At 42.5% G+C, this 26902-nt stretch overlaps 1 protein-coding gene across 5 annotated transcripts in view; it reads left to right on the top strand.

Annotated features, from left to right (window-relative positions):
• The window catches only part of TTC7B (tetratricopeptide repeat domain 7B), a 315699-nt gene that overhangs the window by 252662 nt on the left and 36135 nt on the right, over positions 1-26902 (top strand). For all 5 annotated transcript variants that reach the window (XM_034768134.1, XM_034768135.1, XM_034768136.1 and 2 more), the window contains one exon: positions 380-582. In XM_034768134.1, the coding sequence (XP_034624025.1) occupies positions 380-582 (203 nt within the window). The remainder of the gene's footprint in view (positions 1-379; positions 583-26902) is intronic.

Below are 26902 nucleotides of genomic sequence, written 5' to 3' on the forward strand. Positions count from 1 at the left end.
AGCGTATATGCTGATAGGTCTTTTAGACTCGCCAGTGTTTATTAAAAGTACCTGTTATTAAGGTTACTTTGTAGTACTAAAACATTTCTATTAAAAACCTCTCCGCTCTTTGGAACAGCCATTGTAAAAAATTAAAGTATTCATATTACAGATAGAAAAGCTGCTTATTTTCTAAAAGATTCATTTTGGGTACGGTTTATGTGGCACTTCTTGTAGCTTCAGTTATGACCCTTCTTGAGTGAAATAACCTTATTCACTTGGCAGGAAATGAAAAAAAATTCAAGAAAATGTAACCGTTTTGCAATATTTTGGCATATTATGATTAACCAGAGAAAAATACATTAATGTATTTACTCTTTTTTTTTTTTTTCTCCTTCAGCTGAAGTCTATATAGGAATTGGGAAGCCTGCTGAAGCCACAGCATGTATCCAGGAAGCAGCTAACCTCTTTCCAATGTCACATAATGTCCTCTACATGAGAGGTCAAGTGGCTGAACTTCGAGGAAATATTGATGAAGCCAAACGCTGGTATGAAGAGGCCTTATCTATCAGTCCTACCCATGTAAAAAGTATGCAGAGACTGGTAAGTCTTAAGTCCAAATGGATAAACATTTTAACTTCAAGTTGGGCTACTCTGTTTTGGGGGCTTATTGCATTGATATTATAGTGCCCCAATTTTGGGGTGTTTATAATCATTTAAATTTATATTTGACCTAAATTATTAATTTCCTGGCTGAGGTGCAATTTAAAAAAAAAATCAGTTGCTTGTAAGTTGGAGTCAAAGAAAGGGTACTGCTTTTGCCATTTTCATGTGAATTTTGCACTCGCTAACAAAAATGGCTTAATTTTGCAGATTTAGATCGCAATATGAATGATCTGTTTTGAGAAGAATGAATAGCTGAGCTTGACTATATCTGAATAGAGGCTACTGTGTATAGTCTAGATCTCATCTTCTTTTTTGTAAATCCACTGTGTTCCATGCTACATATCACATGCATAAAATTCCCAGTGATTTAAATGGGACCCATATTATTATGTTCAGTGGGAAATGTACATGAGAGGTACTTTTAAAGTCATTGGAATATCAAGTTTTAGCATACATTTTCAAATAAAGAATAATATACAAATTCTAGACAAAAGGCAGAAGTTCTATTATCTTTAAAAGGTCAGTTATTAAAAGAGTGGAGCTGAAATGATTCCATTCACACTGTCAGATTTAGAAGGTGAATTCTATTTTTTGACTAAAAATATATCAGTGGGTATGACTAAAATTGCCAAAACCAGTGAGGGTGAAATTCACCTAGGTACAGAGAACCAGTGCAAGGTTCTGCACCACTGTGAGGTTGCCTGGGTGGAGTAGCCATATGTGAGTTTCTTCCCTTCTGTGTCCTTTGGGAGGTGAGGCAGGATCTGGATGTGTTAATATGAATGGGTTTTTGGGAAAAGGATAGAAGAGTCGCTGGAATAGCAACTCTGAAACCTGTTTCCAGGATAAGAATTTAATTCTGTCCAGTTAAGCGGAAAGGAGTGTGAATTCCACCGTAAGGGTAAATGTGTTACCTCATAAAATACAGAAATGGTTTTTTGTTGTTGTTGTTGTTGTTTTTAAACTATCTGAATATTGGTTCATCTTTATCCTACCTGGTGAGTTGGAATTACATAGCTCCCTTGACAGTGTCAATAGCAACTGAAACATTACAGGAAAACACTGCCTGCTTTATTTTAGGTGCTTGTGATGTCAGCTTGTGATGCTTCCTAAAAACACTTGCATTTTTTAAAAGATTATATTTGAACTCTGATCTGGTTTATTAGATTTTTGATTAGCAGTATTGGAATGTTAAACTTTTCTCTCCTTATTGTGCTAGGAAGATGTTTTTAAAAATTAAGATTCCCTTTGCTGCACAGCAGAACAGCTGCAAACAGCTTCTCAGACCTAACCTTTTTATTCAAAAGGATAAGCTAGTTTCTGTCTAGGTGCTTATGAATTATTCAGAGAGGTATTTCTCATGTACCGTAAGGGGGAACATATGAGACAAAAGATCAAATAGGAACATAGCAGAGAGAAACTTTTATGTTTCACTTTTCAGCTTTTCAAGATACTTGAGCCTATTCACAAATGCCAAAAGGTTCTCTTTTTGAAGGAAGCATATGGTAAACCAAAAACTATAGTTAAATAAAAGTTAGAGCTGTATATTGTTTTCTGCATTATTTTATTTTGAATCCATTTTAAATAAATGTTCTTTACAAAAAAAATGCTGTGCAGAATGAATGAGGCATTAGATTTCTTACACAGTTTGCAAGATGAAATATTTCACACTTATTTCTAGTCTTTTACAGCCAAAGTTTCTTTATTTTGAGCTTTTGTATCTAAGTGGTTTGAGATGTTTGAGTGCTGACTGGAGAACAGTCCATTGCATTTCAGTGAATTTGCCAGCCCCTTAAGTGTTTTTTCTTTTTAAATATGTTTGTAAAAATCTTGTCTATTACTTTGGATCTCTTGTCTTGTTTAAATCAAATCTCAACTGTGTACTTAATGGGGTCAATATAGAGACCAAAATTTGTGATGTATGCTTGTGAATTTTAGGGGGAAAAAGTATGTCAATAATACTTTAAGAACAGGGTTGTCTGTATAACTTCATAGAACGAGGAAGCTACATGACACAGAATGATTCATAGATTCCAAGGCCAGAAGAGATTACTTTGATCATCTAGTCCAGTGTTTCTCAAACTTTTGTACTGGTGACCCCTTTCACACAGCAAACCTATGAGTGCAACCCCCCTTATAAATCAAAAACACTTTTTTTTTATTTAACACTGTTTTAAATGCTGGAGGCAAAGTGGGGTTTGGGGGTGGAGGCTGACAGCTCGCGACCCCCCCATGTAATAACCTTGTGATGCCCTGAGGGGTCATGACCCCCAATTTGAGAACCCCTGATCTAGTCTGACCTCCTGTGTAATAAGGGCCTTAGAACTTCCCCAAAATAATCCCTAGAGTATATCTTTTAGAAAAACATCCAATCTTGATTTAAAAATTGTCAGTGATGGAGAATTCACCATGACCCTTGGTAAGTTCTAATGGTTAATTACTCTCACTATTAAATATTTACACCATATTTCAATCTGAATTTCTGTAGCTTCAATTTCCATCCATTGGATTGTGTTATACCTTCCTCTGCTTGACTGAAGAGCCCATTACTAAACATTTGTTCCCCACGTGGGTACTTATAAACCATGAGCAAGTCACCCCTTACCCTTCTCTTTGTTCGCTCTTCTCTGAACCACCTCCAGTTTATCAATATTGTTCTTGAATTGTGGGCACCAGAACTGGACACAGTATTCTAGCAGCACTCACACTAGTGTCAAATATAAAGGTAGAATATCCTCTCTATTCCTGCTCAAGATTTCCCTGTTAATGCAGTCCTTGGATGGATAAGCTCTCTTGGCAACAGCATTGCATTGGGAGCTCATGTTCAGCTGATTATCTCCTACAACCTTCAAATAGTTTTCAGAGTCACTGCTTCCCAAGTTAGTCCCCCATCAAGAATGGCCTACATTCTTTGTTCCTAGATGTAGACATTTACATTTGGCCATATTAAAACATATTGTTTGCTTGGCCCTAGCTTACCAAACTGTGCAGATCACTTGAAATCAGTAACCTATCCTCTTCATCATTTACATTGACCAGTCTCCTGATTTTTGAGGCATCTGCAAACTTTATCAGTGATGATTTTATGTTTTCTAGGTCATGAATAAAAATGTTAAATAGTGTAGGGACAAGAACCTATCCTTGCAGGATCCCCTTGGAAACACATCTGTTCAATAGTAATTCCCCATTTAAAATCACATGTTGAGACCTGTCAGTTAATCAGCTTTTAATCCATGTAATGTGTGCCATGTTAATTTTATATCTTTCTAGTTTTTTAATCAAACTGTCATGCAGTACTCAGTCAGATGCCTTAAGAAGTCATCTACATTATCACTGATGTTGGAAAAACATATGTCGCTCGGCGGTGTGAAAAAAAACCACACACCCTGAGCGACATAAATTTCACTGGCATAAGCACTCATGTGCACAGCGCTATGTCGGCAGGAGAGCTTCTCCCACCAACATAGTTACCACTGCTCATTGAGGTGCTTTTATTATGTTGATGGGAGAGCTCTCTCCTGTCGGCATGGAGCAGCTACATGAGCAATCTTACAGTGGCATAGCTGCATCACTACAGCTGTGCCGCTGTAAGCTTGCTAGTGTAGACATGGTCTTAGTATGTTACATTAATATCAGTAATACTAACTAGATCAAATTTATGCTTTATCAACCAAACTTGTAATCTCATTTAAAAAAAAAACACATCAAGTTAGTTTGACAGGATCTATTTTCCACAAACCAAAGTTGATTGGCATTAATTATATTACCATTCTTTATTTGTTATTAATCGATTCCTGAATGAGCCATTCCATTATCTTGTCCAGAATCAATGTCAGACTGCCAGGCCTATAACTACCTGGGTCATCCCATTTATTCTTTTTAAAAATTGGCACAACATTACCTTTCTTCCAGTCTTCTGGAACTTCCCCGATGTTGCAAGACTTATTGAAAATAAACATAAATGCTTCAGTACGTTCCTCAGCCAGCTGTTTTAAAACTCTTGAATGCAAGCTGTCTGGATCTGCTTGTTTAAAAATGTCTAACTGGAGTAACTGCTGTTTAACATCCTTCTGAGATACTAGTGGAATGGAAAGAGTGGTGTTATATATGACTACATCATCTTTCTTTCCCAAATACAGAAAAGAAATATTTATTGAACACTTCGGCCTTTTCTGCATTATTATTTATAATTCTGCCATTTCCACTTAGTAATGGACTAATGCCATTGTTAGAATTCTTTTTGTTCCCAATATATTTTTAAAATTCCTTATTGTCCTTACCTCTGCTGGCCTTAGATTTCCCCTTATGTCCCTTTGTTTCCTTTATCCATTTTCTGCAGGTCAGGGCTTCCAATTTATGTTCATTACTATCAATTTCTCCAGTCTTCCATTTGTTATATAATACTTTTTATTTTTTATAGTTGCCTTCATTCCCCCTTTAAACCAGGTCAGTTTTTTAACCAATATGGCCTTCTTTCTCTGTTGTAGGATTATGGCTTTTGGGGGCATCTTCAACAATTTCAAATTATCATTCATATTTTTCTGATAAAATTCTTCCTCCCAGTTGAACTGGCTCCTAATTGTTTTCAGTTTTGTGAAACTGATCCTATTAAAGCACCAAGTATATATATCCCTGGTCTGGCTTTATTCTGTTTGCACATTATAAATGTGTTGAAGTCATGATCATTTGTACTTAAGTTACCATTAATTTTTAGCTCTGTGATCAGTTCCTCTTCATCTGTCAAGGTGAGGTCTAATATAAAATTCCCCTCATGTTGGATGCAACACTTTCTGAGTTAGGAAATTTGTCGTCTATAACATTGAGGAATTCCAAGATGTTTTAGTATTGGCAACATGAGACCTCCAGCATGTCACTCAAATTGAAGTCTCCCATGATCACACAGACTTTTTTCCTGCACATTATAGATGGGTGCATAAGGAGCTGGTCATCCTGTTCCCTAGTGTGACTTCATGGTCTTTAGCAGATATCAACTGTTACCCCATCTTTTGCTTTACCTGTTAGGACATTGATCCATAAGCATTCAGGATCATTTTCATTGAAGTAATCAGTGACTTGAAAACAGGTAATGCCAATTTTTACATAGTTTCATTCCTCCTCCTGTTTTGCCTGCTCAGTCCTTCCTAAATAGGTTATAGCCATTGATTTTAACGTTCCAATCATGGGAATCATCCTATCAGGTTTCACTAATACCAACTAGATCAAATTTATGCTTGTAAATGACAAATTCTAATTTCTCTTGTTTGTTACCCAGGCTCCTAGCATTGATACATAAGCAAGTCAAGAATTTTTTCATGTCCTTCAGTTCCTTGATTAATTTTGTTCTCAACATCTCAATTTTGTGCTAATTGAACGTTCATATCTTTCATCTTTTTACCCTCCTCTTTTTTATTAGTTTAATGCTCTCCTGACTATTCTAGTCAGCCTGTTCCAGAGAAAATTGATCCCTCTTTTAATGAAGTGAAGGTCATCCAAAATATGTAGAACCCCTTTCCTCATAAAAGGTGGACCAATGTTTCCCAAAACCAAAATCCTCAATCCTATACCGCTTACCTAGCTAGCGGTTCACTTCCAGAGTCTTCTGCCTTGTTCTGTTCATGGGACAAGAAGGGTCTCAGAGAAGATGACTTGGACATTCTTCTTCCTCAGCATACTTCCAAGTTCCCTGAAGTCATCTACTGTCGGTGACGGGGCCGGCTCTGGCTTTTTGGCTGCCCCAAGCAAAAAAAACAAAAAACAAAAAAACAGGCCGGCCAGAACGGCAAAGCAAAAATAAAACCTGCGGCGCGGCTGGAGCGTGGGTGCAGGGGGACCGGCTGGGGGGGGCGGTAGGGGGAGGGAGTGGGCGGGAGAGAGAGAGAAGGGGGCGGTCATGGCTACAGCAGGGGCGCTGCCACACTGCCGCCTGCTGCGAGGGCTCCGCTCCGGTCAGCGGGGTGGGAAGGAAGAGGACTGCCCTGCAGGGCACTCCGTGCCGCCGACCCCTACAGGGTGGCCGAAGCGGAACCAAAAAAAAAAGGCGTCCGTGCCACCCTAGGATTGGACAGAATGCCACCTCCAACAATCTGCCACCCCAAGCACCAGCTTGCTCAGCTGGTGACTGGAGCCAGCCCTGGTCGGTGAGATGTCCCACAGTACAGTGTCATTAATGCCGATATGAAACACCACGAATTGATCCTTTCTAATTGAGGGCTTTCTAATTTTGGAGTGATGTCTCATGTCTTAGCTCCGGGAAGGCAGTATCCTGTTGTTCATCTGTCCCTTTCAGAATGTTCTTTTGAGTCTTCTGAGTATCAAATCCCCAATGTGGTGATTTCTCATGTGTGCATACTCACAACTCAACATTTTTGTCCTTTTTTTGTCTATTAGTTATACGTGTGCTAGAGAGATGTTTAGGCCCAACAGCAATGATGTAGCAGTAACAGCACTGTGCAGGCACCAACATCCCTGCAAGAGCAGTTGGTATTTCTAAGTTGTGATTACTGTGCTTAGATTTCGGATCTGCCTCGCAATTTTAGAAACTGTAATTATATGAAAGGATATGTCTCAGGCCTGTTGATTTTTTTTATCTTTAATTATTTTTTTAAATTTGCCTTTCTTATTTAATTTGACTTTCTAGTGACTTCTAGAAAGCAGTAGTAAAATGCTCTGCTATTTTGAATGTATCAGTTACAGAATACAGTAATAGAGCTCAGGTTGGTTAAATAACAGTTGCATTTTTTGCATAGAATGTCCAACATATATTCAGAGCACTTAATCTTAAATTCTAAAGAGGATGGCAAAATGTGTATTAAGGTAAATCAAACATAGCAATTTCATTTGTTTTCATTGTTTTACATTAAAAATGATCACTCGCATAAGAAATCAAAGTTACATAAAATGCAGGGGAAGATATATATATTTATAGATATCGATATAGATAGATATAAAAAAAACACATATTGAACCACAAATTTTAGGGTTTGTTGATGGCTCTGAGCGTTCCCTTGCCCTCCTGCCTACCCACTCATTACTCTGTCTGCTCCCCTCCAAAAAAAGAGAATTCCTTGAAATGGCTATTAACAAAAATAATATGGAGGGTCATACTGAATACTAAAAACGGGAATTCATTCAAGTCTCTGAGTAAGGCCTGTTTGCATTAATATTTTGTCTGACACTGCATCTAATCATAATACAATTTCAAAGAATTATATTAAGATTTAAACTGATGTTAATGAATTCATGAGGCTGACAATTTATAGATCTGGTTTTCTTTGTAATATTTTGTCTGGGTGGACAGAGTAGAACTGCCAAATAAAGTGAGCAAAATATCTTCACAAATGGTATAGTTTATATTGCTTGTTATGGCAGCATTTTGCATTTTCTCATCCATCTGTTTAATCAGCTTATATCGATAAATAAGCAATAACAATTATGTGTTTTAAGCAAAAATGACTGGATCCAGTTACTCTACTCTTCAGTAGAAGCTGTGTTTTTGAACAAGAGTTTATAGGGGACTACTCCTGTTAAGTGCTGAATACCATCCAGATCCTGTTGAAGATGCTGAGTACTTCACAGGACTAGACCTATGGTACCATATTACCTTTTTCTCACAGTAAGTTTGGTTTTAGGTAGCCTCACTAGAATTATTTTGTCGTTATAGATGTTACTATTTTACAAGTATGGCTATGTTTTCATCCAGATTCAGCCATTTTTCTGTCTCTGGCTAAAACTGGCATCACATTATCCAGCCACAGGATGTAACCTATGGTCTGTCCCCAGTAGGGTTGCCAACTTTCTAATTGCACAATCCCAAAAACCCTTGCCCCGCCCCTTCCTTGAGGCCAAGCCCCTGCCCCTTCTCCAAGGCCCTATCCCAGGCTCACGCCATCCTCCCTCCCTCTGTCACTCGCTCTCCTCCACCCTCACTCACTTTCACCAGGCTGGGGTAGGGGTTTGGAGTGTGGCAGGGGGTGAGGGCTCTGGCTGTGGGTGCAGGCTCTGGGGTGGGGTTGGAGTGGAGGGGGGGGCGCGGCGCTGGGGCAGAGGGTTGGGGTGTGGGAGAAGGTTCGGGGTGCAGGCTCCGGAAGGGGGTTCAGGGTACAGGCTCTGGGAAGGAGTTTGGGTGCAGGAGGGGGCTCAGGGCTGGGGTGCAGAAGAGGGTGAGGGGTGCAGAAGAGGGTGAGGGGTGCAAGCTCTGGCCAGGCGGTGTTTACCTCAGGCAGCTCCCGGAAGCAACTGGCATGTACGGCTCCTAGGCAGAAGGGCCAGGTAGCTCCGCACACTGTCCCTGCCTGCAGGCATGCCTGCAACGCCCAATGGGAGCTACGGAGTCAGCACCCGGGACGGGGGCAACACGCAGAGATCCCCTGTGCCTAGGAGCCGGACATGCCGGTCGCTTCTGGGAGCTGTGTGGAGCCAGGGCAGGTAGGAAGCCTGCCTTAGCCCCGCTGTGTTGCTGACCAGACTTTTAGTGGCCTATTAAAATCTCCCAGATTGCTTTCAATAGCCATCATGGAGATCGAGGCCGATTCCAGTAGCAATCACTACATGAAGGATTCATGCTAACATATAATGGTGGTACATAAACTCTGTGTGTGTTGAACCTTTGTCACATGGCTCACTAATGCAAACCAACTACAGTACCTTATAGTCTCCCTGATTGTAGGCCCTCTTTATTGTTGTTTTTATGTTGGGCACCTTTCATTCAGTGCAAGGCCTTCCAATTCACCACAGTTATCTGACCATCTTAGAACTTCTTGATGCAGGGACTAATCTATCCAAGAAACTACTGTACATCAAGACTTTTGGCAGATAGAAGTCTGCGCTATTTCCATATGTATTTATTAAAAGGTATGGTTTGGTGGGGGGGTTAAGTTCCCACCCATAGAAACTGTACTCAGCCTATAGCAAGCAGTCTCTTCCTAGATGGCTGTAAAAGTTGACTGCCCACTAGTGTGTGTACAAATACTGGATGTGCTTCACCCTCTCCTGCGGACTAGTAGCATCTGTTCCAAGCCCTGCCCACTCAGTGTCAAGAACTTGGATCTCACATGTACCTGCAACACTTCAGCTCCAGACCATTAGGTTGGGCTACAGGCTGTGTCACTTTTTTAATAAACCCATAATTCTCATCTCATGAGAATGATGCTCTAATATGGATACAGATGATAGCGTTTGAAAACATCTCCTTTTCTTTTGTAAACCTAATGTGCCTGTTTTCTGATGGTGGAATGCATTTTATTCCTAGGGGAATTCTGCATCAAAACATTTAAAAATCTGCAAATTTTATTTGTCTAAATAACACAATATAATCATGCTATTTTCAGTTATTTTGGAAATTCGTTTCAAAATAGCTGTCAGCAAGTATGTCAGACAACAAAAAAGATTCAGGAAATGTTTTTTAACAAATAGATTCCTTACTGGGCGTGTTAATTCAGAACTTTAAGTAATAATTCATTTAAACTACAATACAGAAACGTATTTTCCGCACCACTCAGAAGCAGTGCAAAGGCTTAGTGAGGTCAGGGGTAATGGAGGAGCTGAGGGAGAGGGAAGTAATTGCTGGAAGGAGCCTCGGAGTGAACCTGGAGGGTTGTTGGGTGTGGGTGGGAGAAGTAGGGAACAGTTTTTTTGGGGTGGGAGGGATTGTTAGGGAGTTGGGGAGCCTCCCCCATGCAGACCCTGGCTGACCCCTAACCTCTCCCATTAAGTAAGGTGCACATGCTCATGTCCCTGCACTCCCACTCAGCCACACCCTACCGCCCATCCCCATGTGGCCCTGCACTCCAACTGCCGTTCAGCCCTTGGCTCACTGCTGTCACCCCACTAGCCCCTATGCCCCTACCCCAGTCTGTCCCTCACCACTAGCCCTTCTGAATCCCTGTCTATGTGACCCTCAGCAGCCCTGCTGTCTGTCCCCCCCACACACACACACATATCCTTCCTGTGCCTCCTCACCTGGCCCAATGGGTCTGTGAGGAATGAAGCCTCTTCTCCTCCCTCTCCGCGGCTGGCTGCTCTGGCCTGTGATGTGCCTGTCCTCTCTTCTGGTGCCACAGCAGCCCCTGGTGGGCAAAAGGTGTAATTCAGTGCCTATCTGGCAGAATGTATTTTCGGGGGGAAGGGGTATCTGCGGGAGGACATGAATTCTGCTTGTATGCAGTGGCGCAGAATTCCCCCAGAAGTAGCATTTGCGAATGCTGGCTGGAGAAGGGGATAAAAGAATTATAGGTGGGTAAAATGTAGGCAGAATTGTTTTCTTATATGTGACTACAGCATTATTTGTTCTTCTTTTGTTTGAGTTTAAAGAAATTAAATATGCTGTCACAATGCCAATGAAAACAGGTTCTGTTTATTACTAGCTAATGATCTTTGCTTTCTTTTGTGTCTAGAGACTTCACTGTTAGTTTTTAGAGTCTCTTTTGAGGAGTAGAATGTATTTTATTTCATTAGACTAAATTGATAGATACAGCACATAAAAATAATTCCTCACAAATGATTAGAAGAATGATGAAGTAAAATATACTTTTTTAAATTTGCACTGTGAAATTGTCAGAGCTAAAGATGCCCTGAACTCAACCATGTGTCCGAACACCTCTGAAATTTAGGGAAGCTCATATTATGATCAGAATGTTACTGTTGGTCCCTTTCTCCATCGTGGGTCAAACCAGTGCTCTGGAGTTGAATACTCCTAAAGTTTGGAGAAATTTGGACCCAGATCCAAATTGGACAGAAGTTTGTGTCAAGTACAAATTACAGATTATATTTCCATATTATAATTGCAGCATGAAAAAATAGAATGATAGGTTGTTTTAATACTGTTCTTAGTGTGATTCTTCTTTAAAAAAAAAATAGTTCATATAGCATCAACAGTGTATAGGTGATGCCCAGGAAGGTATGAAGGCAGGGTCCTAGACTTAAGTAGCTGACAATCATGGGTAATTCAGCAATCCATATTGAATTTTTTGAGGTGGGGAAGAATGTCAAGGTTTTCAAACATCTTGTGCAATCCTAGAATTTGTAGGCCCCTTGTAATGTATGTGTTTGAAAGAGGGACTTGGTGGTTAGGCAGACTGGGTTCCAGGAATAGAGACTTGTATGGAAAAAAGCTCACAGCTAACAAAAGAAGGACACAGGAACAGTGTGTCAGGTAGTTTGGGTGTAGCGGAAGCCAGGTTTTTGAAGGTTTAGACAATAAGGGCGAAGAGTTTGAAGCAGAAAGACAATGGGTGAGAAGACTCCAACCACTGGATCCTGTTGTTCCTTTTTCTGCTAGACCAAAAAGCCATCTACTATCAGAAATCTCTTCCCCATGTGCTTATTTATACAGTGTGATCAAATTGCTTCTTAAGCTTCTTTTGGATAAACTAAATAGATTCAGCTTCTTGAGCCTGTCAATACAAGGCATGTTTTCCAGACCTTGAATCGTTCTGATAGCCTGCTTTTAACTCTTTAGAAAAGTTTCAAGCTTCTTTCTGAACTGTGTGGATGCCAAAACTGAACACAGTATTCCAGTAATGGTCTCACTAATGCTGTATACAGATGTAATACCACTTCCTTACACCTACTTGATATTCCCCTTCTTATGCATCTAAGGATTGTGTTCGCCCTCTTAGCGGTAATTGTAAATAACCAGTTTAACATGAGCTCCCAGTACAATACCCTAGCTACGTCTTTTTCAGTGTTACTGCTTTCCAGGATCCAGTCCCCCAGCTTATAAATGTGACCAACGTTCTCTGTTCCTAGATTTATGACCTTGTATTTGGCTATATTAAAATGAGCCTCTCTTGCCAAGCATTCCAGCTCTGTCTGTAAAAAAGTGACTTGTCCCCATTATTAGTTACCATTCCACTAATTTTTGTGTCATCGGCAAATGTAACTAGTAATCACTTTATCAATAATCTGTAAGAAAATAAAGATATTTAATAGCAGTTAGCCGAGAACAGACCCCCGCTGGACCTCACTAGAAACAGTTCCATTGGATGATGAATCCCCATTTATAGTAGGGTTACCATATTTTGAGTGTCCAAAAAGAGGACACTCCACGGGGCCCCGCCCCCGCCCCAACTCCACCCCTTCCCCACAGTCCCCGCCCCAACTCCGCCCCCTCCCCTGCTTCCCGTGAACATTTGATTCGCGGGAAGCCTGAAGCAGACAGCAGGTAAGCTGGGGGGGGGGGGAAGGAGGCACGGCCCAATCTGGCCCCCCCCGGCGTCTCCAGCCTGGCTCGGCTCGGGCCCTGGGGTGCCAGCCCCGGGCCAGCTCCCAGCCCAGCACCGCCGGCCCAGCCCCGGCCCCCAGCTCAGTCCCGCCGGCCCGGCTCAGCACCCCCGGCCCGACTCCGGCCCCCGGCCCAGCACCCCTGGCCCCGCATGTCCTGATTTTCCTGGACATGTTTGGCTTTTTGGGATTTCCCCCCGGACGGGGATTTGAGGCCCAAAAAGCCGGACATGTCCGGGAAAGTCCGGACGTATGGTAACCCTAATTTATAGTTACTTTTGAGATATTAGTTAAGCAGTTTTTAATCTACTTCATATGGGCTAGATTGGTTTTGACATTTCAAGGCCTAAGTAGTAAAGTATCCAAGATGTGAACTACATGGACATTGATAAACAGCATGGGAACGTCACACCATGCACCAACAGTGCTTAAGGACAAGTGCAAGTCAGATGTCAATATCTAAACATCTAAAATTATTTAAATAACTTGAAATATTGAACCAAAACCAGCAGTGACATTTTAAGTTAAACCTCTGTACTAATCATGAGTCTTAAACATGATTCTCACTTTGCTTAAAGTGTTACATACATTTGTTACATGTTTGTCACCTGGCTGTTTTTGCTTAAAGTAGTTTCCTTTAGATAATTTCCTCCATTCTCCCCTCTTTTGACCATCACCTGCAGGTTTCTGCATCACTGCTGCTTTCCTGTTTTTGTAGCTCTGCCTCCCTTGAGAAAGGAGAAACAAGCTTTTTATATTTCACAGTCAGAGCAGCACCATAGAAAAGTAGCTGTTTCTTTTCTGACTCATTTGGGAAGTAGGTCATCATCCAGTGATGGCTGGGAGTGTACAGAGCTCTTCACATTACTGTCCAGAAAATAAAACCTATGCATTCCCTCTAGGACCTGATAAGTTTATAGCCAAAAAACAGCTTTTATTTTAAATAATTTGACCACCCTGCATAAATCAGTATATTGTAATAATGCACTTTTACAGTGCTTTTCATCCAAAAACGTTTTGCAAACATTAATTAATCCTTATAACACCTCTAGTTCAGGGGTGGCCAACCTGAGCCTGACAGGGAGCCAGAATTTACCAGTGTACATTGTCAGAGAGCCACCATAATATATCAGTAGCTCCCCATCAGCTCCCACTCTGCTCCCAGCACCACCCATCCACCCACCCACCAGCAGCCCCGCCAATCAGCACCTCCTCTTCCCTCCCCATCAGCAGTTTTGTGGCATGCAGGAGGCTCTGGGGGGAGGGGAGGAGCCAGGGCACGGCAGGCTCAGGGGAGGGGGGGAAGGGGTGGAGTGGGGGCAGGGCCTGTGTCAGAGCCAGGGGTTGAGCAGTGAGCACCCCCTGGCATATTGGAAAGTTGGTGCCTGTAGCTCCAGCCCCGGAGTCAGTGCCTATGCAAGGAGCCACATATTAACTTCTGAAGAGCCGCAGGTAGCTCCGGAGCCACAGGTTCATAGAATCATAGAGGGTTGGAAGGTACCTCAGGAGGTCATCTAGTCCAACCCCCTGCTCAAAGCAGGACCAATCCCCAATTAAATCATCCCAGCCAGGGCTTTGTCAAGCCTGACCTTAAAAATCTCTAAGGAAGGAGATTCTACCACCTCCCTAGGTAACCCATTCCAGTGCTTCACCACACTCCTAGTGAAAAAGTTTTTCCTAATATCCAACCTAAACCTCCCCCACTACAACTTGAGACCATTACTCCTTGTTCTGTCATCTGCTACCACTGAGAACAGTCTAGATCCATCCTTTTTGGAACCCCCTTTCAGGTAGTTGAAAGCAGCTATCATATCCCCCCCCTCATTCTTCTCTTCTGTAGACTAAACAATCCCAGTTCCCTCAGCCTCTCCTCATAAGTCATATGCTCCAGCCCCCTAATCAGATTTGTTGCCCTCCGCTGGACTCTTTCCAATTTTGACACATCCTTCTTGTAGTGTAGGGCCCAAAACTGGACACGGTACTCCAGATGAGGCCTCACCAATGCAGAATAGAGGGGAATGATCACGTCCCTCAATCTGCTGGCAATGCCCCTACTTATACAGCCCAAAATGCCGTTAGCCTTGTTGGCAACAAGGGCACACTCTTGACTCATATCCAGCTTCTCGTCCACTGTAACCCCTAGGTCCTTTTCTGCAGAATTGCTGCCAAGCCATTCGGTCCCTAATCTGTAGCAGTGCATGGGATTCTTCCGTCTAAGTGCAGGACTCTGCACTTGTCCTTGTTGAACCTCCTCATATTTCTTTTGGCCCAATCCTCTAATTTGTCTAGGCCCCTCTGTATCCTATCTCTACCCTCCAGCGTATGTACCACTCCTCCCAATTTAGTGTCATCTGCAGACTTGCTGAGGGTGCAGTTCACACCATCCTCCAGATCATTAATGAAGATATTGAACAAAACTAGCCCCAGGACCGACCCTTGGGACGCACCGCTTGATACCGGCTGCCAACAAGACATGGAGCCATTGATCACTACCAGTTGAGCCCGATGATTTAGCCAGCTTTCTAGCCACCTTAGTCCATTCATCCAGCCTATACTTCTTTAACTTGCTGGCAAGAGTGCTGTGGGAGACCGTATCAAAAGCTTTGCTAAAGTCAAGGAATAACACGTCTATTGCTTTCCCCTCATCCACAGAGCCAGGTTGGCCACCTCTGCTCTAGTTAATCCTTCCAACAGCCCAGTTTCAGAGATGGGGAAATTGAAACAGAGAGAGGGTGAAGTGACTAGCCCAAGATCACTTGCTTAAGGAACTTACTTTAAAAAATAGTTTTCAAAAGGGTGGTGTTTTTTCCACTGGAACAAATATGTTAAAGATGCCTATAGTTATAGCTAAGCTTAGCTACTGTAACTAAATAAGCCAAATCTTTTAAGATTTCTGTAAATTAATTTCATGCCCTTTATCATTGGATTCCGGATGTAGTGTTGTTCATTTGTTTCCCACTACATTAACTATTATTATTTCAAAACCAAAAAATTTTAGACTGGAGAAAAGGTTGAGGGTATTGTGATGGGTTCCCCCCCCCCCCATGTGCCACCTGAAACTGGGGTACCACTGAGCACCCCAACCCACCAGCCTGGGCTCCCTCTCTCACTGTGGGGCTGTGATAAGTTGCCACGCTCTCCAAGCTTGCTCTTTCACCAGCATGCACACAGGTAGAGAGACACCCAGCTGCAGAACTTACAGGCTGCTGTGATCTGCTCTGCATGGGGACGCTACAGTTAAGGAACTGCCCAGCTGCTCAAAAGCACACCCCCCCTCTGGAGAGTAAACCCAAAATTATACCGTCTTGTGCTGCACAGAGAGCTGTACAGTGTAAGCTCATGAAATTCGCCTTCTCTCTCAATGTGGAGAGAGAATATACAACAGCTTTTTACCCCAAGTTGTAACTCACACACTGGTTTGTGATAAAGCAAATTTATTAACTACAAAAGATAGATTTTAAGTGATTGTAAGCGATAGCAAACAGATCAAAGCAGGTTACCTAGCAAATAAACAAAAATGCAATCTAAGCTTAATATACTAAAGAGATTGGATATGAGTAGCAAATTCTCACCTTAAATGATGATTTAAGCCAGCTGCAGGCTCTTAAAGGGTAAGCTGCATTTGCTTGCAGCTTAAAACCCCAGGTATTCCTTTCACAGGCTAGAAATCTCTCTAGCCTGGGTCCAGCACTTCCCGCCAGTTCAGTCCTTGTTCCTCAGGTGTTTCCAAGAGTCTCCTTTAGGCAGGGAGTCAGTGAAGAACCATGATGATGTCACTCCCCTGCCTTAAATAGCTTTTGCATATGGGGGGAACAGGGCTGTCCTTAAGATTTATGGCGCCCTACGCAGTGTTATTAAACTTGTGCCCCTATGCCTGACGGCAGCCCGGGCTCACAGCCTGCGGAGGATGAGCCAGCAAAGATACCGAGCCGCCCGGCCCACCTCACGGTGGCGGAGAGTCACAGTATCCCTGCAGAGAGCCTTGTATCCTCTCCCTCACACAGAATGTGCGGCACTGGCGCATTCGGCTCTGTAACTATGGCCCCTGCCTACGGACACTGCAGCGCGCGCTGGGTATGCGGGAGCCGACCCGCTCTTACCTGCTGTCATGGGCGGTGGGTGATGCTGCCGCTTGGGGAGGTTAGCTCCCCAGCCCACCTCTTCTGCCTGTGCCAAAATGAAGCAAATGACATTAGAAAGAAATTGAAGAAGAGTGATTTTTTTTTTTTTTTCAAAAGATAATGGAGCATGTTTTCCACTGTATGTCAGAAGGTGAAGACTGGACATGCAGAAGGTACCCAATTAAAAGCACTAAATTTAGGAATAAAAAAATGTCAGTCACAGGTATTTTGATATACCCTGAAGTTTGTCAGAGATTTATTTGCAAAAACTTTGTAGTAAGGGCAAGTCAGCTGTCCTGCTGAATACAACATTAAATATTATGGAATACATAATGCAGCTCTTCTCTGTTTTACATTTTCTTAATCAGTATTTCTAAGCTGATTTTATATTTTAAATGTTCTCTTAAGCCTTCATAAAGTAATCATTCCAGATTACTACATATTTAACTCATTGAAACAAAGACATTATTTTTAATTAATCAGTCACAGAGATTTAGTGTGTTCATAACAATGTTCATTGCTTTTAGAAAAAGGGAACACTAATTTACTGTGTGTGATCTCCATAACAGACATATTTATGAAATTTCACCAACTTCAAAAAATGTTTCCAAAGATTTTAGGCATAATAAAGGATTTTATATCTCACTCAGGTACTGATTTTGCTGGAGCGTTCTCTTAAAACTAGTTCGTCAAATAGTCAGAAGTAAAGAAAAGAAAACTCGTTTGTCCAGCTATCTGGAAGGAAAGGGGTGTTGTCCCTTTAAGAGCTAGCCTCTCTTCAGCAGCGAGGTGAAGGGAGAAAGAGATGGACAGGAAGACTTTGGAAACGAGTTTTTTGTACTATAATAATTAAAATTAAGATGTGTATTTTAGATAAGAGTGGTCTTTTGAAGGATTTATTTAAAAAAACTATGTCTGGAGATCCAAGCATTTAAGGCTAAAGATGAATACTCAGATTGTGGATCTAAAATCTATGCAAGGATTTTTTAGAGATGTGATTTTATAATCTTTTATAAAGATTCAGCAATCTTCTAATGAAATATTTTTAAAGCAAATTTTAAACTAAGGTCCTGTAGACTAACATGTTCTGAGTAAAAATTACAGTAATGCACAGCACAACTGTTTTTGTTAGTAAATTCAGAAACTGAGAGTATATACCTGGGGGTTGGCAAATGCCTGTTAAATGGCTTCATTACCACTTGAATGGCTCGTTAACAGTTTCAGTGTTGTGCTAATAGGTCTGGAAGGCTTTTTCACTTTTAAGTTACTAGATCCCCTCAGGAGTAAGAGTCACCATGCTGCAGCAGCCAGCTGTGGTGGGAGCCTGCAGGAAGGGTCAGAACAGGGATAGGAAGAGGCGGGAGTGTGGACACTAAGACCCAGGGATGCTCCAAATTTTCTGGTGCCCTACGCAGCTGCGTATGCTGTGTATGCCTAAGGACGGCCCTGGGCGGGAACCCTTTGTCTACAAGCTTGGTTCCCACGCCTTTCAGTGGAAAAACACTGGTATTCCAAGATGGAGTCCAGTACCAGGTGACTTGGTCACATGAGCCCATAGTGTCATAGCAGCCATGAGGTCCTGATCATGAAAATTCTTATTGATTAGGGTTACCATATTTTAATATTCTAAAGGGAGGACACTCCACGGGGCCCCGGCCCCACCTCAACTCCACCCCCTCCCCTGAACGCTCCCCTCCCCTGCTTCCCACAAATCAAATGTTCGCGGGAAGCCTGAGGCAGGCAGGCAGCAGATAAGCTCGGGCTGGGGCGGTGAGGGGGGGCGCGAGGAGGCACAGCCCAGTCTGGCCCCCCTGGTCAAGTGGCTCCCTCTGGCGGCCGGCCCCAGCCAAGAGGCTCTGGCCCCGGCGACTCCAGCTCAGCTTGGGCCCTGACCAAGCGGCGCCGGCTGGCGGCCGAGTACCCCCAGTCCCAGCGGCTCGGGCCCCAGTTCCGGTCGAGCGGCTCCGGCCCTGGCCAAGCGGCACCCACCGGTGGCCGAGCATGGCCAGCCCCAGCAGCTCCAGCCCAGGCCTAAGTCCCACGACCACTCCCTATTTTCCCAGACATGTCCGGCTTTTTGGAATTTCCTCCCGGACGGGGATTTGAGGACCAAAAAGCCGGACATGTCCGGGAAAATCCGGACGAATGGTAACCCTACATTGATGCTACCAAGGGTTTTCAGAGTCAGGTCCCTGCTTTGTAAGAGATGTTGTTCTGAGATTAGTGGACCTTTCCTAAGCATATTATTACTAGTTCCTGCAGCATACACTGTAATAATAACCAGAGAGGTAATACCTCTGGCATGTCTACAAGATTCACTTGGCCCCTTCTCTACTGAGTCCTCAAGCCTGCAGTGTCTTGATGAAAAAAAGAATGGGAAAATAATAGTAATTTGTTTTATTAGATTTCTTACTAAAAGATTGCTTATGTTTTAAATAAGTTGACCTTTGGAAGTTTGATTGCTGCAGGAAAAAGGAGAGAAAGCAAAATACACTTGAAATTTAATGTCTTTTTTTCTCAGGAGCAGTATTTTAGCCACTCAGAGGTCTAAATGCTTTAAATAATGTTGTTGTTATCCTAAAAATAAAAAAATGACAGGGGAATTCTGCTATTAGAATCAGTTTGAGCAGGCTCCCTCCACCTTTGGGTCATTCTGTCTTAACTGTGGATCTGATCCATGGCCTATTGAAGTCAGTGGGAGTATTTCTGTTAACTTCAGTCGGCTTTGAATCAGGCACTAAGGCCTGGTCCACACTAACCCCCACTTCGAACTAAGGTACACAAATTCAGCTACGTTAATAACGTAGCTGAATTCGAAGTACCTTAGTTCGAACTTAGCGCGGGTCCAGACGCGGCAGGCAGGCTCCCCCGTCGATGCCGCGTACTCCTTTCGCCGAGCTGGAGTACCGGCGTCGACAGCGAGCACTTCCGGGGTCGATCCGGGATCAATTTATCGCGTCTAGACAAAACGTGATAAATCGATCCCAGAAGATCGATTGCTTACCGCCAGATCCGGAGGTAAGTGTAGACCTACCCTAAGAGTGCAACCCTTAAACTGTGATTTTCCCAAATGGGATACATGCTTAGAAACAAATTCTTCATTTTGAAAGGATAGCAGAAGTTCTACCAGGCATTTTAAATCAAGACAGGTTAATTGAATTATAAGCATGTCTCCCACAAACTTAAATTCTTCACTTGCTGCCACATGTCACTCAAAAGCTGACATTCTTTGCTGCCTTGGAGATCTTGAAAAATATTATTTCCCATTTGAGCCTTACAACTGAAAAGCCCCACTGATCAGTGTAATAAAATCAAAGGGTATAGATGCCAGCATCCATAGACACTGCTTTTTGGAAACTAAAATTATCCATATGGCTGAATGATCAGTAAAGTCAATTCTGCTGTTGGTTGGCTTAAAATAGATAATTTTTTTCTTTGTTAGTGCTATAAGATTGCTATCCAAGTTTTGGAGATAACATATTAAAGGTAGTAAAGGGATGATTCACCTCATTACTACAGGCTTTCCCCAGGATCTTTAATAATATTATTTTAATGTCAGATCCTGTTGGTGTACATATCTACTGTGTAACTTACATTTGAGAATGGTCACTGTCAGGAGTTTCACACTTTATTGGATAGTAAAACTTAATTGCTACTTTGGGAATAAAACGTTACTTCAGGAATTTATTGTTGCTAGTTTTGTATAACCACATGCAACCCATATGTGACTGTCAATGAAAGGTTAGGAGCGCAGCATTGTCAATTCACACTTTCTCTATGTTAAACTTAAGTTAGAACTGGATGTGAGATTTGCTTTACTGTCTGTGCTGGAATATAATGAAATGTAATTCTGTCAGCCAGTTAGTGTGCTGGGATGCTATATGGTTGTGATCAGTATACTACATTCCCTTAAACTTGGGCTGTATGGGGTCTGATTTATATGATTACGGTTATTTGTCAACCATATACAATACAAATCCTTGCGCTCAGTTTGACTAATAATAACCCTCCCCAGTTAGATTACAAGAATATACTGTGTGCTGCATACTGTTAAGTTGCTGAGAAATGCTATAATTCTTCATGCTGCCATTGCACAAATTGCTCTTATTTCTGAACAGATCTTAATTATACGAATTCTTTCACCCTGATTGGCGACTTCTCTCAGAACTACTTATTCATCAGCCCACGATAAAACTGGCCATCTCAGCTTTGACGACCCCTGTTAAAGAACAAGAACTGAACCAAAACTACCAACTCACTTTGTGGACAGCTAATAGCCATCAAATAGTGTCTTTTCAGTCAGTGTGAGCCTGGTCTGGATTTGGGGCACTGATCTAGAAATAAAAGGCCATTTGTTACATTCCTATGCAGCATCCAGTCTCCACCAGTTATCTTAAAAATAATCTTGAAATATATACAAGACTCTGTATCACTGCAGTGTAGCCTATTTTAGTACTTACTTTACTGTTTGCTCTTTAATACTTCAGGACTGTTTAATAATTTTTATACCTCAGTGATGATCAGGACCCCATTGTGCTAAACCCTATAAATACACACCTAAAGATAAGGTACCTGCCCAAAAGAATTTACAATCTCAGAAAACAATTGACATGCAAACGGCTGTGGGAAAGGGATAGAATGATATATAAAATTTTGTATGTTTGTATTTTTAAAAACTTGTTACAAATAAAGTAGGTGCCAACTAGCCCATCTGCAACACAACCTAGCCTTCATTAACTGGCTGATCTTAGTCATTGCAGAATGCTAATGTTAGTGAAACAGGCTTTGTTGTGAGGGCTGGTTATTAACAAAAGACCTTTTCAGTAAGAATGTTATCTGTTTAATTTGGCTATTTCTTAAATACCTGAGCTTTAATTTTGTGTTGAGAAGCACCATTGGGATGCAGATATGAAGCAACCCAGAAATGTGCCAGATTTATTCCCCGGTATTTTTCATTAATGCTCTGGATTAACTCCTTCACATCTACAGCCCGTTCATGTGATGGGGCTTGGCGATTGTGCAGGCAGAAATGTCGGTGGTCAGTGTTTGAGAACATTAATTGGAAACTCTGCAAGGCAAACATTTCAGTTTTCTGGGCCCCTGGCTCCCTCCCAGGGTTTCACTGTAGGAAATATAATAGAGCCCTGTCCCAGCCCTAGTTGAGCTCCCCTTGCTAGGTAGTCACAAGGCTACTGTGTTTGGATCCCAACACTAGATCCATGTATTTTTAAGTATCAGAGGGGTAGCCGTGTTAGTAGGGTGACCAGACGTCCCGATTTTATAGGGACAGTCCCGATTTTTGGGTCTTTTTCTTCTATGGGCTCCTATTACCCCCCACCCCCTGTCCTGATTTTTCACACTAGCTGTCTCTTCACCCTACGTGTTAGTCTGAATCTGTAAAAAGCAACAGAGGGTCCTGTGGCACCTTCATAAGCTTTCGTGGGTAAGAACCTCACTTCTTCAGATGCAAGCTTATGCTCCCAATACTTCTGTTAGTCTTAAAGGTGCCACAAGACCCTCTGTTGCTTTTTATGTATTTTTAAGCTTTCCTGTGTGCACTGCCTTTGGCTCTGAGTTTCTAGGCGCCCTCTATTTAGTCTCCTCCCCTGAGAGCTCACACTTTGGTCCAACTGTCTGAACTCTGAGAGTAGTGCCTACTCCCCCAGAACCCCCAGGTGCTTAAGCACACTTTCCCAGAAATCCAACCTTGTGGACACACTGATTTACGTGTCACCTCTTCAGGGACACATGATTGTAGAAGCAAACAGACACAGGCTTTGCAAAAGTTTCTAGTACAATTACTCTTTACTATAGACAGCACAAGAGATATGCAGATGTAGGCAAAATAAGAAACACTGACATGCTTTTATCTGCGTCAATTTCCTTAGCACTCGTGAACATTCTTTTTGGATTTCGATCAGTGTCCTTTCAGAGTATCCATGATCTCCCTCCTGCAGTTTATAATTTGTCTGAGTTACAGAGTCTCTCACTCTCCTTCTTGCAACCAGCTTCCTTCAGCTTGCTCTAATCCAGTAGTCAAAAAGGTCTCCTCTGCCACAAAAGCATGCTCCTTTCTCCTGCCCCAACCTTTCTACCTGTCTGACAGGCCCAGTCTCTGACCTTGCCTACACTGCCACTTTACAGCGCTGCAACTTTCTCGCTCAGGGGTGTGAAAAAACGCCCACCTGAGTGCTGCAAGTTTCAGCGCTGTAATGTGGCAGTGTAGACAGTGCTACAGTGGTGGTAGCCGCACCCCTCGTGGAGGTGGGGTTTTTTATAGCGCTGGGAGAATTCTCTCACTGGTGCCACGACTACACAGCCACGTTAATGCGCTGCCGTTGCTAGTGAAGACATGCCCTCTGTTTTTAAAGGGCTGCATCGATACTTCATCTCTTTGTTCCCTCTCCTAAGGAAATTCCATTTTTTCTAACCACCTGTGGTACAGAAAAGTTGAAGAAAACTGGTTTTATTTAGGATACAGTGCCCATTTGTTCTGCCTGGGCAGATTCTATTCAGTTGCTGATAGTCTTTAACCATCAACCTATTAATAAGTGGACATGCAGATGCCACTCCCTTGTCTCCTTAGGACAAGAAGTATCAGGGTGTGCAAGAACATAGTTCAGATAAGCATCTGGGCTTAATCAGACGTGCAGTTCATTGTCTCAAACAATGAATAACAATTCATGAGTTGTACATAGATTCCCCAAATCCTCACAGGCCCTTAATGAGCCATGTATTGCATTCTTAGGTGAAAGTGTAGCCCAATATTATAGAAAGAGCAGAACATATTTGTGGCTTTTGGAATATACAGCAGGCCCTTAACATGGAAGATTTTCTCTCCTTTGATAGCATTAACCCAGAGAGAGTGCAAATGCTGACAGGTTATTAGAAGTGCCTGACTCACAGGATGGTGGTATGGTGGTTTTATTTATATAATATATATATGTGTGTGTGTGTTTGTTTTATCTTTTATAGCCTTTGCCTATGTGTTTGTGTATATATTAGATGTTTTAAATTTGCTCAGAAAAGAGGAGAGCTCAAACAATCTATGCTTAGGAAGCACAGAGGAATTATAGGAAGTGAAGTGCTCATAAAATAATAATCTTGGGACAGTTAAAGGTGCATTTAAAGTCTCCATGTATGTCTGATCCTCCAAGGGGGTGATTATCTCAGAGCTTTGTATTAGTGTAACAAGTATAGTCATTTGGGACATACTGATATCCAGAGAATTCTTCTTTGTCCTTCCTTCCATGACTGTGGCTGGGTAAGATTTACCACTGAAAGAGAAAAAAACACACACACACAACCCTGTTAAATAAATTTTACCAAAGAAAAAGTACTAACAAGTGAGACGACATTATAACAATGAAAATGTCAGCTGGTCATAAACCTACTGCATCAGGACGTAACAGAGGGGTTTTTATGTCTTCTAATTGTTGATATGTACTGTTAATATTTGATTTAAGACATCGCTTGTCCTTGTTTAAACAAAGAATGAAATTCAAATGGTGATAGAAGGTCTGGAATAATCTTTGAGAGCATGCTCTGCATCCTAGCATTTGACAGGAGAATTTAGTGTACCCATTTTTGTGTTGACACTCATGCTTTCCTTTGCACGTATCTCAAAGATACAACTTTACATTTTGCTCTCCGTAATCCTTTTGACATTAGATGAGAATTGCTTTGCAAAACATTTTTTAAATTAGGTCAGTCTGCTGTGCAGTGCACTGGACTAATTATAATTATTTTGCTCCCTGGGTGTTTTTTCTGCTCATTGAATTTATTACAGCATTACTTCATAGCTGGAGCTGAGAACTTGCACAGCAATCAAAGCTGTGTGGCACCTGGCATGCATGGCCATCTTGCCTATATATACTCTCCAAGGGCCTTTTGCTTTTAGGCAACATCTGGCACCTAATCATTTGTAATTGTATTTCAGTATAATTAATAAAAATTACTCTTCTTTTAAAAAGGAGGGTTGGGATTGTTTCAACTAAATAATGGATACAAAAACAGTGCTACTGAGAGCAGCTATCCTCAACTGGCTTTAAAAAGAGGCTGAAGTCGGGAGGAAGACAGTTGGGTAAGAAAAGTACTCTGAGATTCTCTGAGTCTGAACTCATGAACTAGCAGCAAAAAATATTTGTTGACAAGAAGTCACACACCCATATTGTCTTTTCTGTCAGCTGGAGAACTCTTACTGGTGAAATATAAATATAATTGTTTATCAAAGTCAATCTGAAGGGGACAAAGCGTATTTGTATTTTTCAAACTTATAATGTAGCATTACTAATGCTACTGAGGAAGACACAGCTCCCTACCCTGCGCCTGGCTCAGCTGCTACTCCTGGCTGGCCTGGGGAGGACAGGATTTCCTCTTCCCCTGCACGGCATCCGGGGCTGGGTCAGACCCCCCTGATTTCTCCCCCAGCTGCAGGAAGCTCTGTAAACTCCCTCCCCCATCCCTTCCTGTACCCATCACTCCTCAGCTGCAGGGGGAGGGATGCCTGTACAGGGAGCTGCTCCCATCTACCTAACCCCAGGCATTCAGATCCCCTCAAGCCCCCACACACACTCAGAAACCCCCTGATGAGCCCCACTCCCCTTGCACCTGGACCACCCCGAGGAGCCACCTGCACTCCCACCCCACCAAGCCCCAGTCAGTCACACCTGGATCTCCACCCCACTGAGCCCCACTCCCCCAGTATCTGGACAACCCCCTGAGCCCTCCACACCCAAACCCCCATGCTGAGCTCTATTCCCCCCAAATCCAGACACCCCCCCCCGCAGATGAGCCCCAACCATCTTCACCTTGACCCACCTGTAGAGTCCCATTACCATTGCACCCAGAACCTCCTAACAAGCCCCTGTGCATCCAGATCCACACACACACACCCCGCACTTGGTTCCCCCACTGAGCCGCCAGCACCCAGATTGCCCCACATAGAACCCTCTCAACCCACACCTGAATCCCCCCACCCCCCTAAACCCCTCCACACTTGGAGCCTGCCTGCCCACACCTGGTGCACCTGGCATGGAGGGGAAGGGCCCTGGGCAGGCCCAGTCCATGCACTGTGTCAGGGTTGGGTGCAGCCTCACCACTTAGTCTGTGTCTGGGGAGCTGTACAGTGATCTCCCATCTCTATGCAGCCTGTGCTCCCCAATGCCATGCTGGAGCCTCCACATTTATTTGACAAATAAAATTTGCAGAATTTTAAAATAGTGTGCGCAGATTTTTTAATATTTTGGTGCAGAATGCCCCCAGGAATAGTTAATTGAAGATTGAATTCATACTCAGTCTCAAAAAGCTTTTTGATTCATGCAGTCACCAATATCTCCCAGCATAATGCTGTTATACTCTGCAGTTGTATTATTATGAAAGTGCCACACACAATTCTATAGTTAAGTCTGAGTTGAGTTTTGCACTTAAAGCAGGGGTTCAACAAGTTCAAACGCTTCTTGTCCGAAGAATTGAGCATACTCTCCCGAAAATTACAGCACTTACTCTTTGAGTAAGGACTGAATTTTCTGAAATTTTATAAGTTAATTGGCTAATTCATTTGAGTTAAAATTAATTAATGGGACCATTAACAAGTTTAGCACCATTTTTGGTGTCAGACCATTTTTTGTTCCCAAATGATCTTAATAATGAAAATACTGTAAGCTTCCCTTATAGTTCAAGCTTACTGATGTGTGACATAGGCTACTGTTGAAAATGAAATGTAAGACCTTATGGTCATTTTCCTCATTATTGATCATAATTGAAAGTTTCTCTGTTGGCAGGGGCTGACAAATAATATTTTTCTGCAGCAAATTATATGTAATAGGGTTACCATACGTCCGGATTTTCCCGGACATGTCCGGCTTTTTGGGCTCCAAATCCCCGTCCGGGGGGGAAATCCCAAAAAGCCGGACATG

Source organism: Trachemys scripta, chromosome 4 (genome assembly GCF_013100865.1).
Source record: "Trachemys scripta elegans isolate TJP31775 chromosome 4, CAS_Tse_1.0, whole genome shotgun sequence".
In the NCBI taxonomy this organism is placed as follows: Eukaryota; Metazoa; Chordata; order Testudines; family Emydidae; genus Trachemys; species Trachemys scripta.